This window comes from Sceloporus occidentalis, unplaced genomic scaffold (assembly GCF_023333645.1).
Source record: "Sceloporus occidentalis isolate IW3139 unplaced genomic scaffold, rSceOcc1.0.p SCAF_351, whole genome shotgun sequence".
Lineage (NCBI taxonomy): Eukaryota > Metazoa > Chordata > Lepidosauria > Squamata > Phrynosomatidae > Sceloporus > Sceloporus occidentalis.
The window spans coordinates 396,455-408,295 of record NW_028317331.1 but is presented as its reverse complement, the minus strand read 5'-3'; the positions used below and the strand labels follow the sequence as shown (position 1 = coordinate 408,295).

Below are 11,841 nucleotides of genomic sequence, written 5' to 3'. Positions count from 1 at the left end.
GGAAAAATTGCAAAATATTTCATTTTTTTAATATACATATATAACACGTATTTTGCAAAATGTTCAGTTCAAACAGAAAGTAAAAAATCTTATTTTTGGGTGTGCCCTTAGCAATTCTGTCATCACATTTTGTATTTTTGGGGCTGAAATCATCTGTCCGGATACTTCGGGCAGAATACATTTTATTCAGGCTGTGCAAATTCCAGCCATTTCATTTATGCTCAGATATAGAAAAAAACAAATCTGAAATTTTTAAATTTCTATAGCCCCCTTATAATCGATTTATACCGCGTGCGCGACCCTTTCCAAAATATTTCTATTTCAAGTAAAATTTTAGAAAAAAAAAAAAAAAAGAAAAAAACAATAATAAAAATAATAATTATACTTGAATTCATTTTTTCAGCCACTGGACAAGAAAAAGAAATGACATTTTTATAATATGAAATAAACGACAACGCAGGGCGGTCTGCAAATTAATTCACGAGCATAAAACACATAAAAATGAAAATGTTTCTTGTGGAAGAAATGAAAGTTTGAGATTTTAGAAAATAAGAAAATATTTGTATGAATTTGTCCGGTTTGCGGCGCTTCTCCTGCAGGTGGCGCTGTTTTAATGCAATAAATCTGCCGATTCAAAAAAAAAAAAAAAAAAAAAAAAATTGGAAAAATTGAGAAAGAAAATTAAGGCCTGGAGAGGACGGGGGGGTCCCGGGGTTTTGGGGGGCTGCGTGGTCTGGGTAAAGGGGTCCGGGGCAGAATCTTGGTGCCTCAGCCGTAATGCCCCGGGTTAAGCTGCCCATTTCGGAAATATTTTTGGCAGAAAGGAAATATAAATAATATGTGGGGGGAGGGGAGCGGCCGGCTGGATGCTTTTGTTTTCCCGGCGGAGACCCCCGGATCGGGCTCTTTGGGGGTCTCGCTGACACTCACTTGCCGCTCACACACACCCCCTGCACCCCGGGGCACCGATGGGCACACACACTGGGGTGCGGGCACCTGACACGGGGTGCCCCCCAAACTCCTCTCAGCGCTCCCCTCGCCACCACCGGTCACCCCAACCCCGCCGGACCCAGCCGCCCCGCACACCCCCCTGTGCACGCTTTTAGGGGGGTGTGGAATGGGTGCCGCCCGCCGGGCCCCGCTCCTCCCATGTGTGGCCCCTGCCCCGCTCCTCTTCTTACCTTCCCCGGGTGTCCGCGGTGCATGGGCTCCACTCCTGCCCAGCTGGGTAGCGATGTGTCCCGGCTCCCTGGCAGCCTCGGCCCGGGAGAGTTCAGCAGATCGGCTGGAGGTGGAGAGAGAGAGGGAGGGGAGATTCAGAGAGGAGGGGAGAGGAGGCTCCGTGTGTCTGTGTGTGTATGGACGCTGTGTGTGTATGAGCACTGTGTGTGTATGGGCACTGTGTGTGTGTGTGTTTGGGCACTGTGTGTGTATGGGCACTGTGTGTATAGGCATTGTGTGTGTGTATGGGCACTGTGTGTGTGTGTGTGTATGGGCGCTGTGTGTGTATAGGCATTGTGTGTGTATGGGCGCTGTGTGTGTATAGGCATTGTGTGTGTATGGGCACTGTGTGTATGGGCGCTGTGTGTGTGTGTATGGGCGGTGTGAGTGTGTACGGGCACTGCGTGTAGTGTATGGGCACTGCGTGTAGTGTATGGGCACTGCGTGTAGTGTATGGGCACTGTGTGTAGTGTATGGGCACTGTGTGTCTGTGTGTGTATGTGCACTGTGTGTGTGTATGGGCGCTGAGTGTGCATGGGCACTGTGAGTGTGTACGGGCAGTGAGCGTGTAGTGTATGGGCACTGCGTGTAGTGTATGGGCACTGCGTGTAGTGTATGGGCACTGTGTGTCTGTGTGTGTATGTGCACTGTGTGTGTGTATGGGTGCTATGTGTGTGTATGGGCGCTGAGTGTGCATGGGCACTGTGAGTGTGTACAGGCAGTGTGCGTGTAGTGTATGGGCAGTGTATGTGTATATGTGCACTGCGTGTAGTGTCTGCACTGCGTGTAGTGTATAGCACTGGTATGCATGGTGCGTGTGCTTGTCCCTGTGTGCGCGGCATTGTGTGTATCGTGGTGTGATAGTGTAAGTGTGTAGCATAGTGAGTTTTAACTATGTCCGTGTGCTTGCCATTCCGTGTGTTGGGCTCTGTCAGTGCGTGTTTAATGTGTGCACACACCGTATCCGTGTGACTGGGAGGGGGCTGTTACCAGAAACGTCCCCCATGGCTGCCCCAGTATCCTCCTAAATCCATAAAAACATGGCGGCCTGCGGTGCTTCTCCAGTCATTTCCTGCCGCCCTCGCTTATTACCCGGATATAAAGGGGGATCGCGCTCATCGCCACGGCAAATATCCCCTCAGATACCACACGGATCCCGACTGACCTCCATTTTGCCCCGGGGCATAATATCTATGTAGCCTGTTATGCTGAGTGAACAGCCTAAAACATGGGCTTCCCGCACTATTTATTGCCCTGCTTAATTTGTCCCAGCAACTGATTGCTATGGTAACAGGGGAGGAGCCGCAGTAATGCAAAGCACTTGTGCAGTATCAGTACCTGTTTCCCGCTCTTTCTCTGCTCCGCCCTCTTTTCTCCCAGCAGCCCTGGGTTTCCTGTTGCGGTTGCTGTGGTAACAGAAGGAGGATGTAGTTTCCTGCCCTCATGGTACAAAGTGTCCCCAGGTGTGCAGGGGTTGGGACCCTTGTCAGGTACGAGACTGTAAGCTCCTGTGCGTGGGGCCCTCCTCACTTGTCTCTGTTAGTCAATTTGTTATGTTATATAATACTTATTATGCCCTGTCTACCCATTGTACAGCGCTACGGAATATGATGGCGCTGTATAACACAATAAATAATAATAATGAGGCAGGGGGGACTCCATGTGTCAGGTACATCGGGCCGGGGGGCTTCATGTGTCCCGTTTGGACTGCCCCTTGTATCCCAGCCAGCTGTGCCTTTTGCCCCGGTCACATGACACAGGGGGCACATGGTAGGCAGGGTCTTCGTCCATTTATACCTTTACTTAGGAGCAGCACCGGCTGTCTGCAGGGCCCGTGGAATTTATTTATAATGCGCCCTGTACTGCAGCCTCTTTTACCCAATCCCTCGTTTATTGTATGAATGTTTATCGCGAGAGGCAATCCGCAGAATTTACCCCAACTGTTGAACGGTGGGAAGCACATAACCCCCGACTGGCGATCAGCAGCACCACCTACTGGCCACAAGCTGAAACACAACACGGTGTGAATCCAAAACATTTTGATCTATACACCAGGCAAAGGTTTACTTCTCTGTGCCTGCGCGGTGACCGGCATGGGTTCTACTTCAGCCGTCTAATGACAAACAAGTCGATGGGGCCGGGGGCGGATTCACCACGAGTTATTAAAAGAGCTTGGTGGGGTACTAGCAAAACCGTTACCGGATTGATTTAACCAATCATTGTTAACGAGAGGAGCCCCCGGAGACTGGAAGCGCATTAAGCTGCGTCCGATCCGCCTTCCCCGCTTTGGGGTTTCGTGGCATTAAATGTTTGAGGAGAGGAGAGCAGCGCAGCGTTTGCTCCTTATTTATCTGCGATGGAACCTTGCTGGAGATACGCAGACTACAGACTGAACACAAGGGCGTCCCTGACCAGACTGCACACTCTCTGTATTAGCGCGCTGTACACACTCTATGAGGGTTACTCTCTATTAGCGCGCTGTATACACTGCATGAGAGTTACTCTCTGTATTAGTGCGCTGTATACACTGTACAAGGGTTACTCTCTTTATTAGCACGCTGTATACACTGTATGAGAGTTACTCTCTGTATTAGCGCGCTGTATACACTGTAAGAGAGTTACTCTCTGTATTAGCGCGCTGTATACACTGTATGAGGGTTACTCTCTGTATTAGCGCGCTGTATACACTGTATGAGGGTTACTCTCTGTATTAGCGCGCTGTACACACTGCACGAGGGTTACTCTCTGTATTAGCATGCTGTATACACTGTATGAGGGTTACTCTTTGTATTCAAACACTATTGATTTCCACTTCCTTAGTAATTACAAACATTTAGAAATGTCGTCATTAAATCACATCATGCGTTCTAAGCACAAGAATCACGGCCGCTCTGCCCTGGGAGATGGTTATATGAATCGTAAAAACCTGGCAACAGCTTTGAGAGCAGCGAGCGGGGGTTTCTCTAGTGTTTAATACTCTCCAACTTCGCCACATTCCAAGAGTTGTGCCCCCGGAGAGTGCTATACACCAGAGACTGGCAACAGGTTCAGCAGCTCCGATAACCGATAATTAACGAGCTCGCCAGGCCGCCCCTCCCCGCACAGCCGGTCCAAGGAGCGCAACAGGGCCGACTAAGAAAATAACGGCTCTCGGGGAACCTCTAAAATTCAGGCAGGGGGTGTCTCTTGTGATTAGAACTCCGTGTGACCTCCCTGTATGATGTCACTACCAGCCAGCGGAGCCAGGGAGAGGGCGGGGCACTGTAACTCCTAGTGCGGGAAGCCAATAGGAAGCCGGGGGTGGAGTCAGCACATTCTCCACCGACATGGCGGATGTTCCCATTACTGGGTGACTGGCACCGAGATGGACGTCATTCTGCCGCTCTTACGTCACTGATTGCGACTTGCCCGGTGGCTGAAGTATGATGAGAAAAAGCTGTTCTGTCTGTTTTTACAAATAATAGCATTTATAGCAGTGAGAGGGAGGTGTATATATATATATATATATATATGTATGTATGTATGTCTGTGGGAGAGAGGGAGGTGTGTGTATATATGTGTGTATATATGTGTGTATATATGTGTGTATATATGTGTGTATATATGTGTGTCTGTGGGAGAGAGGGAGGTGTAATATGTATGTATGTATGTATGTATGTATGTATGTATGTATGTATGTGTCTGTGGGAGAGAGGGAGGTGTAATATGTATGTATGTATGTGTCTGTGGGAGAGAGGGAGGTGTGTATATATGTGTCTGTGGGAGGTGTGTGTGTATATATATGTGTGTCTGTGGGAGAGAGGGAGGTGTATATATATATATATATATATGTGTCTGTGGGAGAGAGGGAGGTGTGTATATATATATATATATGTGTCTGTGGGAGAGAGGGAGGTGTATATATGTGTGTCTGTGGGAGAGAGAGAGGGAGGTGTGTGTGTGTGTGTATATATATATATATATATATATATATATATATATATATATATATATATATGGTGTGTGTCTGCGAGAGAGATGTGTATATGTGTATTTATATATGGGGGGTATATATATATATTGTGTGTGTGTGTGTGTGTGTGTGTATATATATATATATATATATATATAATCGTGTGTGTGATTAAACTTCAGGGGAGGTGCTGAGTGGCTATTGGAAATCATTGTAATGAATATCGTGTGGCCATTGGACGATTATTGTGTAGCGCGCGCGGGGGCCGAGCTGCATGGCCATTGGACGATTATTGTGTAGCGCGCGGGGGCCGAGCTGCATGGCCATTGGACGATTATTGTGTAGCGCGCGGGGGCCGAGCTGCATGGCCATTGGACGATTATTGTGTAGCGCGCGGGGGCCGAGCTGCATGGCCATTGGACTATTATTGTGTAGTGCGCGGGGGCCGAGCTGCATGGTCATTGGACGATTAGTGCGTAATGTGACGGGGATTGCAAAGAGGGCATTGGCTGCATCTTAATAATGACGCTCTTGGTATTTTGCACCAGTCCTCGGGGCCACTGGGGGGCCGCATCGCAGGGTCACACCTCTTCAAACTGAATGGTTCTGGATCTTTAGGACTCGGGCGGGGGAGGGGAGGACGGCTCAGGGCGCTCTGTGCAGTACTGATACCCTTTGCTAATACCCCTCTGCCAGCACATGGAGCTTCCGCAGCCGCCTTCCTCCCCAGTTTCTCTCCCTCCCGTCTGTGGCTCCTCTCTCTCTCTCTCTCTCTCTCCCATCTGTTGCGTTTTTCCACCAAATGCTGTGATTTGCAGCATCTCGGGGAGGAAGAACAGAGAGACGATTCGAAGCTGAGGGCCGGGGGGCCGTGGATCTGGATGCTCGCCCCTCTCAGCGCCCGCTCTGACTCCTCTTTCTTTTGCCAGGGCACCAATGAAGCGCTCTCACACCCCGCCAGGCACCCTGGCCAACGGCGCGTTGGGCGCTCTGTCCCGAGAGCTGGGGAAGGGCACCGCTGTCATGCTGTCGGCCGCCGTGCTGGAGCTGCCCAGTCCTGGGGCACGTGGACCCGTTCATCACGCCGGGGCCAGACTGGCCAGCCAGAGCGACGTCCATCAGCCGGAGGGCAAGGCAGGGGGCACCGTCAAAGTGTATCTACCCAATCAGCAGAGGACCGTGGTAAGTTTTTTTTTTTTTTTTTTAGTTTTCATGCCCCATTTCGTTGCCCCCTCTCCTTCTGTTTTTATTTTGGCCGTGACGTTCACACTGTTTTTCCTCCCCGTGCGTCAGGTAAATGTCAAGCCTGGGATGACGGTCTACGATTCTCTAGACAAGGCGCTGAAGGTGCGCGGCCTGAGCCAGGATTGCTGCGCCGTCTATCGTCTGATACAGGGGTAAGGAGGCCGTCGGGGGCTGTGATGGTTAAGGGCCCCTGCAGGGCCCTCAGGAGCCTTTTCCCTCTGTCTGCGTGTAACCCGTTCTCTCGCAGCACCGCAGAGCGCCTGCTTTACACGCAGTAACCGTCTCTCTCTATTCCCGCGGCAGCCGCAAAGTGCTCACCGACTGGGGGACGGACATCACGCCGCTGGTGGGAGAGGAGCTCATGGTGGAAGTGTTGGCCGACATCCCGCTGTCCATGCACAATTTTGTGAGTGTTCCGCCCCGCTTGGGTGCCCCCCCCCCCTCGGGTGCCCCCCCCCTCGGATGCCCCGCCCCGCTCGGGTGCCCCGCCCCGCTCGGGTGCCCCGCCCCGCCCCGCTCGGGTTCCCCGCCCCGCTCAGCCCCTTCGCTCTGCCTCTCTCCGCAGGTCCGGAAGACACATTTTAATCTGGCGTTCTGCGACTTCTGCCTGAAATTTCTCTTCCACGGCTTTCGCTGCCAGACCTGTGGCTACAAATTCCACCAGCACTGCAGCAGCAAAGTGCCCACCGCCTGCTTCGACATGGCCAAGGTCCACAAGCCCACGTGAGTGACCCCCCTGTTATTCCACCCGGGGACACCGGACAGGGGCTGTGTTGTGGATGACGGGGTAGTGGATGCTGTGACCGTACGAACAGAGGAAGGTGGTGTCCGTTCTGTGTCTCTTTCGGCGTGTCTCATAAACCGTTCTCTTTATTCCTCCAGGAATCTCTACCAGGATTACGACGGTTCCCCCGGTTTAACCCACGAGTTATTCTCGCCCCAGCTACCCAGGTAACGAGGGCCGCTCTCCCTTCTCGCATTCATCCATTTGCCTTCCCTCCTCATTTCTCCGGCCCCTCCGTTTTCGTCCCTGTTTCCCAGTCCATGCCATCTCTCCCTTCGCAGCCCCCGGACCCAGCACCAAGGACCCGCTTCCTTTTCCTTCCCTGCGGAGGGACAGCCCCTGCAGAGACACCGCTCCACCTCTACCCCAAATGTCCATATTGACAGCACCACCGGCCCTGTGGATAACTCCGTCATCGAGGTACCCTGGAGAAGGTTCTGTGTAACGTTTTACAGATGAGCTCTGCGGCTAGTGAGGGGCCGGGGAGGACAGGGCCATCAAAAGTGGGGTTAGTGGTTGTCCTCCTCATCCTCTGGGTTTGGAAAGGGACGGTAATGAAGCCTCCGTGTTGGGTTGGTCAGAAGGTCCGGGATGTCGCAGGAGCACCAGGACTGAGAGTGATTTACTAGGCATGCGACCTGCGAACAGACTGCATTTTCTTCGGCTGAGGAGTAGTGTATGCTGTGTAAGGCAGACCGGTGCTGTGCAATCGGGTTTTACCACTGTACAGCATGTTGGTGTGTCTGATTGGGTGCCGTGCGTTCCGCCTCGTGCTGCTGTGTATCTGATTGGGTGCCGTGCGTTCCGCCTCGTGCTGCTGTGTATCTGATTGGGTGCCATGCGTTCCGCCTCGTGCTGCTGTGTATCTGATTGGGTGCCGTGCGTTCTGCCTTGTGCTGCTGTGTATCTGATTGGGTGCCGTGCGTTCCGCCTCGTGCTGCTGTGTATCTGATTGGGTGTCCTGCGTTCCGCCTTGTCCTGCTGTGTATCTGATTGGGTGTCCTGCGTTCCGCCTCGTGCTGCTGTGTATCTGATTGGGTGCCGTGCGTTCCGCCTCGTGCTACTGTGTATCTGATTGGGTGCCGTGCGTTCCGCCTTGTGCTGCTGTGTATCTGATTGGGTGCCGTGCGTTCCGCCTCGTTTCCGGAAGGGTTTCCATCGGCAGGTAGGGGGGTATCAGGTAGACTGGCTGCTGCTGTGCCGCGGGGGCCGGAGGATAAAATTAACCCTTGGATCCTTTCCAGCATCTGGGGTATGAATGACCAGCAAACTTACTAAAGGCAAACCCCCCCGTTTCCTACAAGCCACGTTTTTCTGTTTCCAGGGGCTTCAGCTTTTAGCCGACACTTATTTTGGGGGATAAATCCCTTTTCTTATATTTCTCTTATTAGACCCTTCATTATGTCTTGCATTTTCTGGGGGCACAAACGGCACGTCTGCGGACCGACTGGTTCCCAGTAATTCTCAGCCTCCCCCCCCCCGTTCCCTGGCGGTGTGCTCAGTGCTTCGCCTTTTATTTCCGCCTGTTTGTTTCTGTTGCAGGAAGCGCTGCGGAGCTCCGCTGTCTCCCGTGAGTATTTCCGATCACAACGACGCAGTCTCTCTCGGTTTCTGCAAAAACTCACAAAATGACACTTTTTTTTTTTTTTTTTTTTAGCCAGCGATGGAGGCCCTAAAAGTGCGGCCCCCCACGGGACGAAGTCTCCCCAGGCCAAGTCGCCTTTAGAGCCCACGAGGGAACGAAAAGCTTCAGCGTCTGATGAGAAGAAGAAAGTGGTAAGCGGGAAACCCAACGCGTTTCGTGTCCAAAACCCAATACCATCCCCATGGGCATCGCAAGCTTCTGTAACGGGGGTATTATGGAGTAGTTACCAGCTTCCAGCGGCAGCTTGGACGGTTGCTGGTTTATAGCGCCAGTCTTCTCACTTACCCCTCACTTACCCCTCGTTATCTAAAATACTTTTGCTGTCTGTGAATTAGAAACAGTTGGGTTACCGAGACTCCAGCTATTACTGGGAGGTCAATCCCAGCGAGGTGGTCGTCATGAAGCGCATCGGCACGGGCTCTTTCGGCACGGTGTACCGCGGTAAGTGGCACGGGGACGTGGCGGTCAAGATCCTGAAGGTGACCAACCCCACCAACGAACAGATCCAGGCCTTCAAGAACGAGATGCAGGTTCTCAGGTAATGGAGCGAACGCTCAATGAGTCGGGGAGAGACCCGCAGGTCGGCGTGGTACTGATCGCACTCTGTGTCCGGCAGGAAAACGCGTCACGTCAATATTCTGCTGTTCATGGGCTTCATGACGCGGCCCAACTTCGCAATAATCACGCAGTGGTGTGAGGGGAGCAGCCTGTACCGGCACCTGCACGTGATCGAGACGCGCTTCGACATCTTCCAGCTCATTGACGTGGCGCGGCAGACGGCCCAGGGCATGGAGTGAGTGACTTCATTGTTTAGCCAACGGCCCCTTCCTTTCACCAGGTCTCTTTTATTCGGGGTCTCAGAAGGAATTTTGTAATCCAGTTAAAAAATATATAAATATGGAATTTAGTGACCGACGGGATGCGCGTTCTACTTCTTTACGAGGCTGTCGGCACTCGCCGTGTGTTGTATTCCTGCTCCGGCTGCCACGTGTCGGCCCTTAGCTCCAGCCGGTACTTGTGCTTTTATGCCGTATAAAATACCCCCTTCATCCGCTTTAATGCCGTTGAGGTCGCTGGAGGTCCTGTGAACGCCGCGCGTCGATAGTATCTGTTGCCGCTTGGAGCGAATCTCGCGTGTGACCGCCGTGTCTTTTGCTTTCAGTTACCTTCATGCCAAAAATATCATACATCGTGACTTGAAGTCAAACAGTATCCTTAAACAGGTTCTTATAATGGCCCGCTAAATAACCCGATTCCTGCCACAAGGGGGCAGCAAAGGGCTGCAGGGGGTGAGTTGGACACAAGGATATACGCAGCCCTTTATATTCTAAATCATATACTGGCTGAGTGTGCCGAGAGCACATGGGGTGCCAAGGCTTGCGTTTTGGCTTCCTTAAGTTCCCGTGACAGACATCTTCCTGCACGAGGGTCTCACGGTGAAGATCGGGGACTTTGGGTTGGCCACGGTGAAGACTCGGTGGAGTGGATCCCAGCAGGTGGAGCAGCCTAGTGGATCTATTCTGTGGATGGTGAGTGTCTCTGCCCATCCCGCCGTGTATTAGCGGGATGGCCTGCTTCCTAACGCTGCTGGTTTTGTGCGTTGAAGGCCCCGGAGGTGATCCGCATGCAGGAGAGCAGTCCGTACAGCTTCCAGTCCGACGTGTACGCTTACGGAGTGGTGCTCTACGAGCTCGTGGCCGGAGTGTTACCCTACGCAAACATCAACAACAGAGACCAGGTGAGGGCCGGTGCTGCAGCGTCCGGACACGCTGGAGATGTGATAAATACGTCCGCGTAGGCGACTCATTTTAAGGCCCTTTTAATATATGTATGTATGTATGTATGTATATATATATATATATATATATATATATATATATATATATAATATATAAATGCGGCGGGCTGAGTCCCCGGGCTCATGGCGCAGGATCGTTTGTAACCCGAGTTTCCCGTTTGCAGATCATTTTCATGGTCGGTCGGGGTTACCTCTCTCCTGATCTCAGCAAAGTGTCCACCAACTGCCCCAAAGCCATGAAGCGGCTCCTGGTCAATTGTTTAAAGTTCAAGAGAGAAGAGAGGCCTCTGTTTCCTCAGGTAAGGAGCCGTGTGATGTAGCCCATCCTACTCACCTGCCTCCCCGAGGGGCAAGAAGCTCAAAAGGGGCAGTTTTAAGGTCACCATGCAGTGAGAGTCTGTAGCAGCAGGGAGTACAACTATATACATACCCCCCCAAATACTGTCCGTAATCTCATATTAAAGAGTGACCCCAACCTGACGACGTCCCCAAACACTTCTTATATGTCCCCAGATCCTTTCGTCCATCGAGCTGCTCCAGAGAGCTCTCCCGAAGATCGAGCGAAGCGCGTCCGAACCTTCCTTACACAGGGCGGTGAACGCCGAAGACCTCAATCAGTTCTTTATCAGTACTCTCCGGCTGGCCCCCCAGTGACGGAGTCCGAGGAAACCATCAGTCCCCATTATAGGCCCATCCTAGGGCGCCGACATGGCTTACGGTCACATAAAGGACGTCTCTTATATGAAAGAGAGAAGTAACATGGTGTCCACCCCCGCGGGGTCTAACGTCCTTCTCTCCCTCTCTCTATGGGCTGCGTCTCTTTTGTCTGTATGGCGCTTTAGTCTTTTGAATCCTCTTTAATCGCTCGCCGTGCGATGAGTGATCCATCCGGTGACGGTCCGGCTTGGATGAGGCTGGAGCCGCCATCTCTGGGGCTTTCAAGCTCGGTTCTCGCCGGGATAGGCTAGCAAAAGGCAGAAAATGGAATACCCTTGGGCTTTTCCGCCATTCTGACCCCGCGGTTTAATATTCAATCACTTCCTATGACAAGTGAGCCTCTTGTGACCCGCGTGCGATAAGTGAGCATAGCCGTGCGCGTGTGAAAGGCTTAGTGAAGATCCGCTGATCCCAGGACCTCGTTGGCATCTGTCTGCCTAGGAACCCGCCACAACCCGACTTCCACGTGTGCCTTCCTG

The 11,841-nt window shown here is 52.1% G+C and overlaps 1 protein-coding gene across 1 annotated transcript; it reads left to right on the top strand.

Moving 5' to 3' along the window:
* The first annotated feature begins 4,547 nt into the window (after nucleotides 1–4,547).
* Nucleotides 4,548–11,299, top strand: LOC149274059 (serine/threonine-protein kinase A-Raf-like). Its single transcript, XM_089505913.1, is given in 15 exon segments — nucleotides 4,548–4,570; nucleotides 6,103–6,355; nucleotides 6,467–6,570; nucleotides 6,722–6,824; nucleotides 6,984–7,369; nucleotides 7,484–7,622; nucleotides 8,745–8,772; nucleotides 8,860–8,978; nucleotides 9,183–9,385; nucleotides 9,464–9,640; nucleotides 10,010–10,056; nucleotides 10,258–10,376; nucleotides 10,454–10,585; nucleotides 10,810–10,944; nucleotides 11,159–11,299. Coding segments are annotated over 15 exon segments (2,109 nt in total).
* Nucleotides 11,300–11,841: the final 542 nt, after the last annotated feature.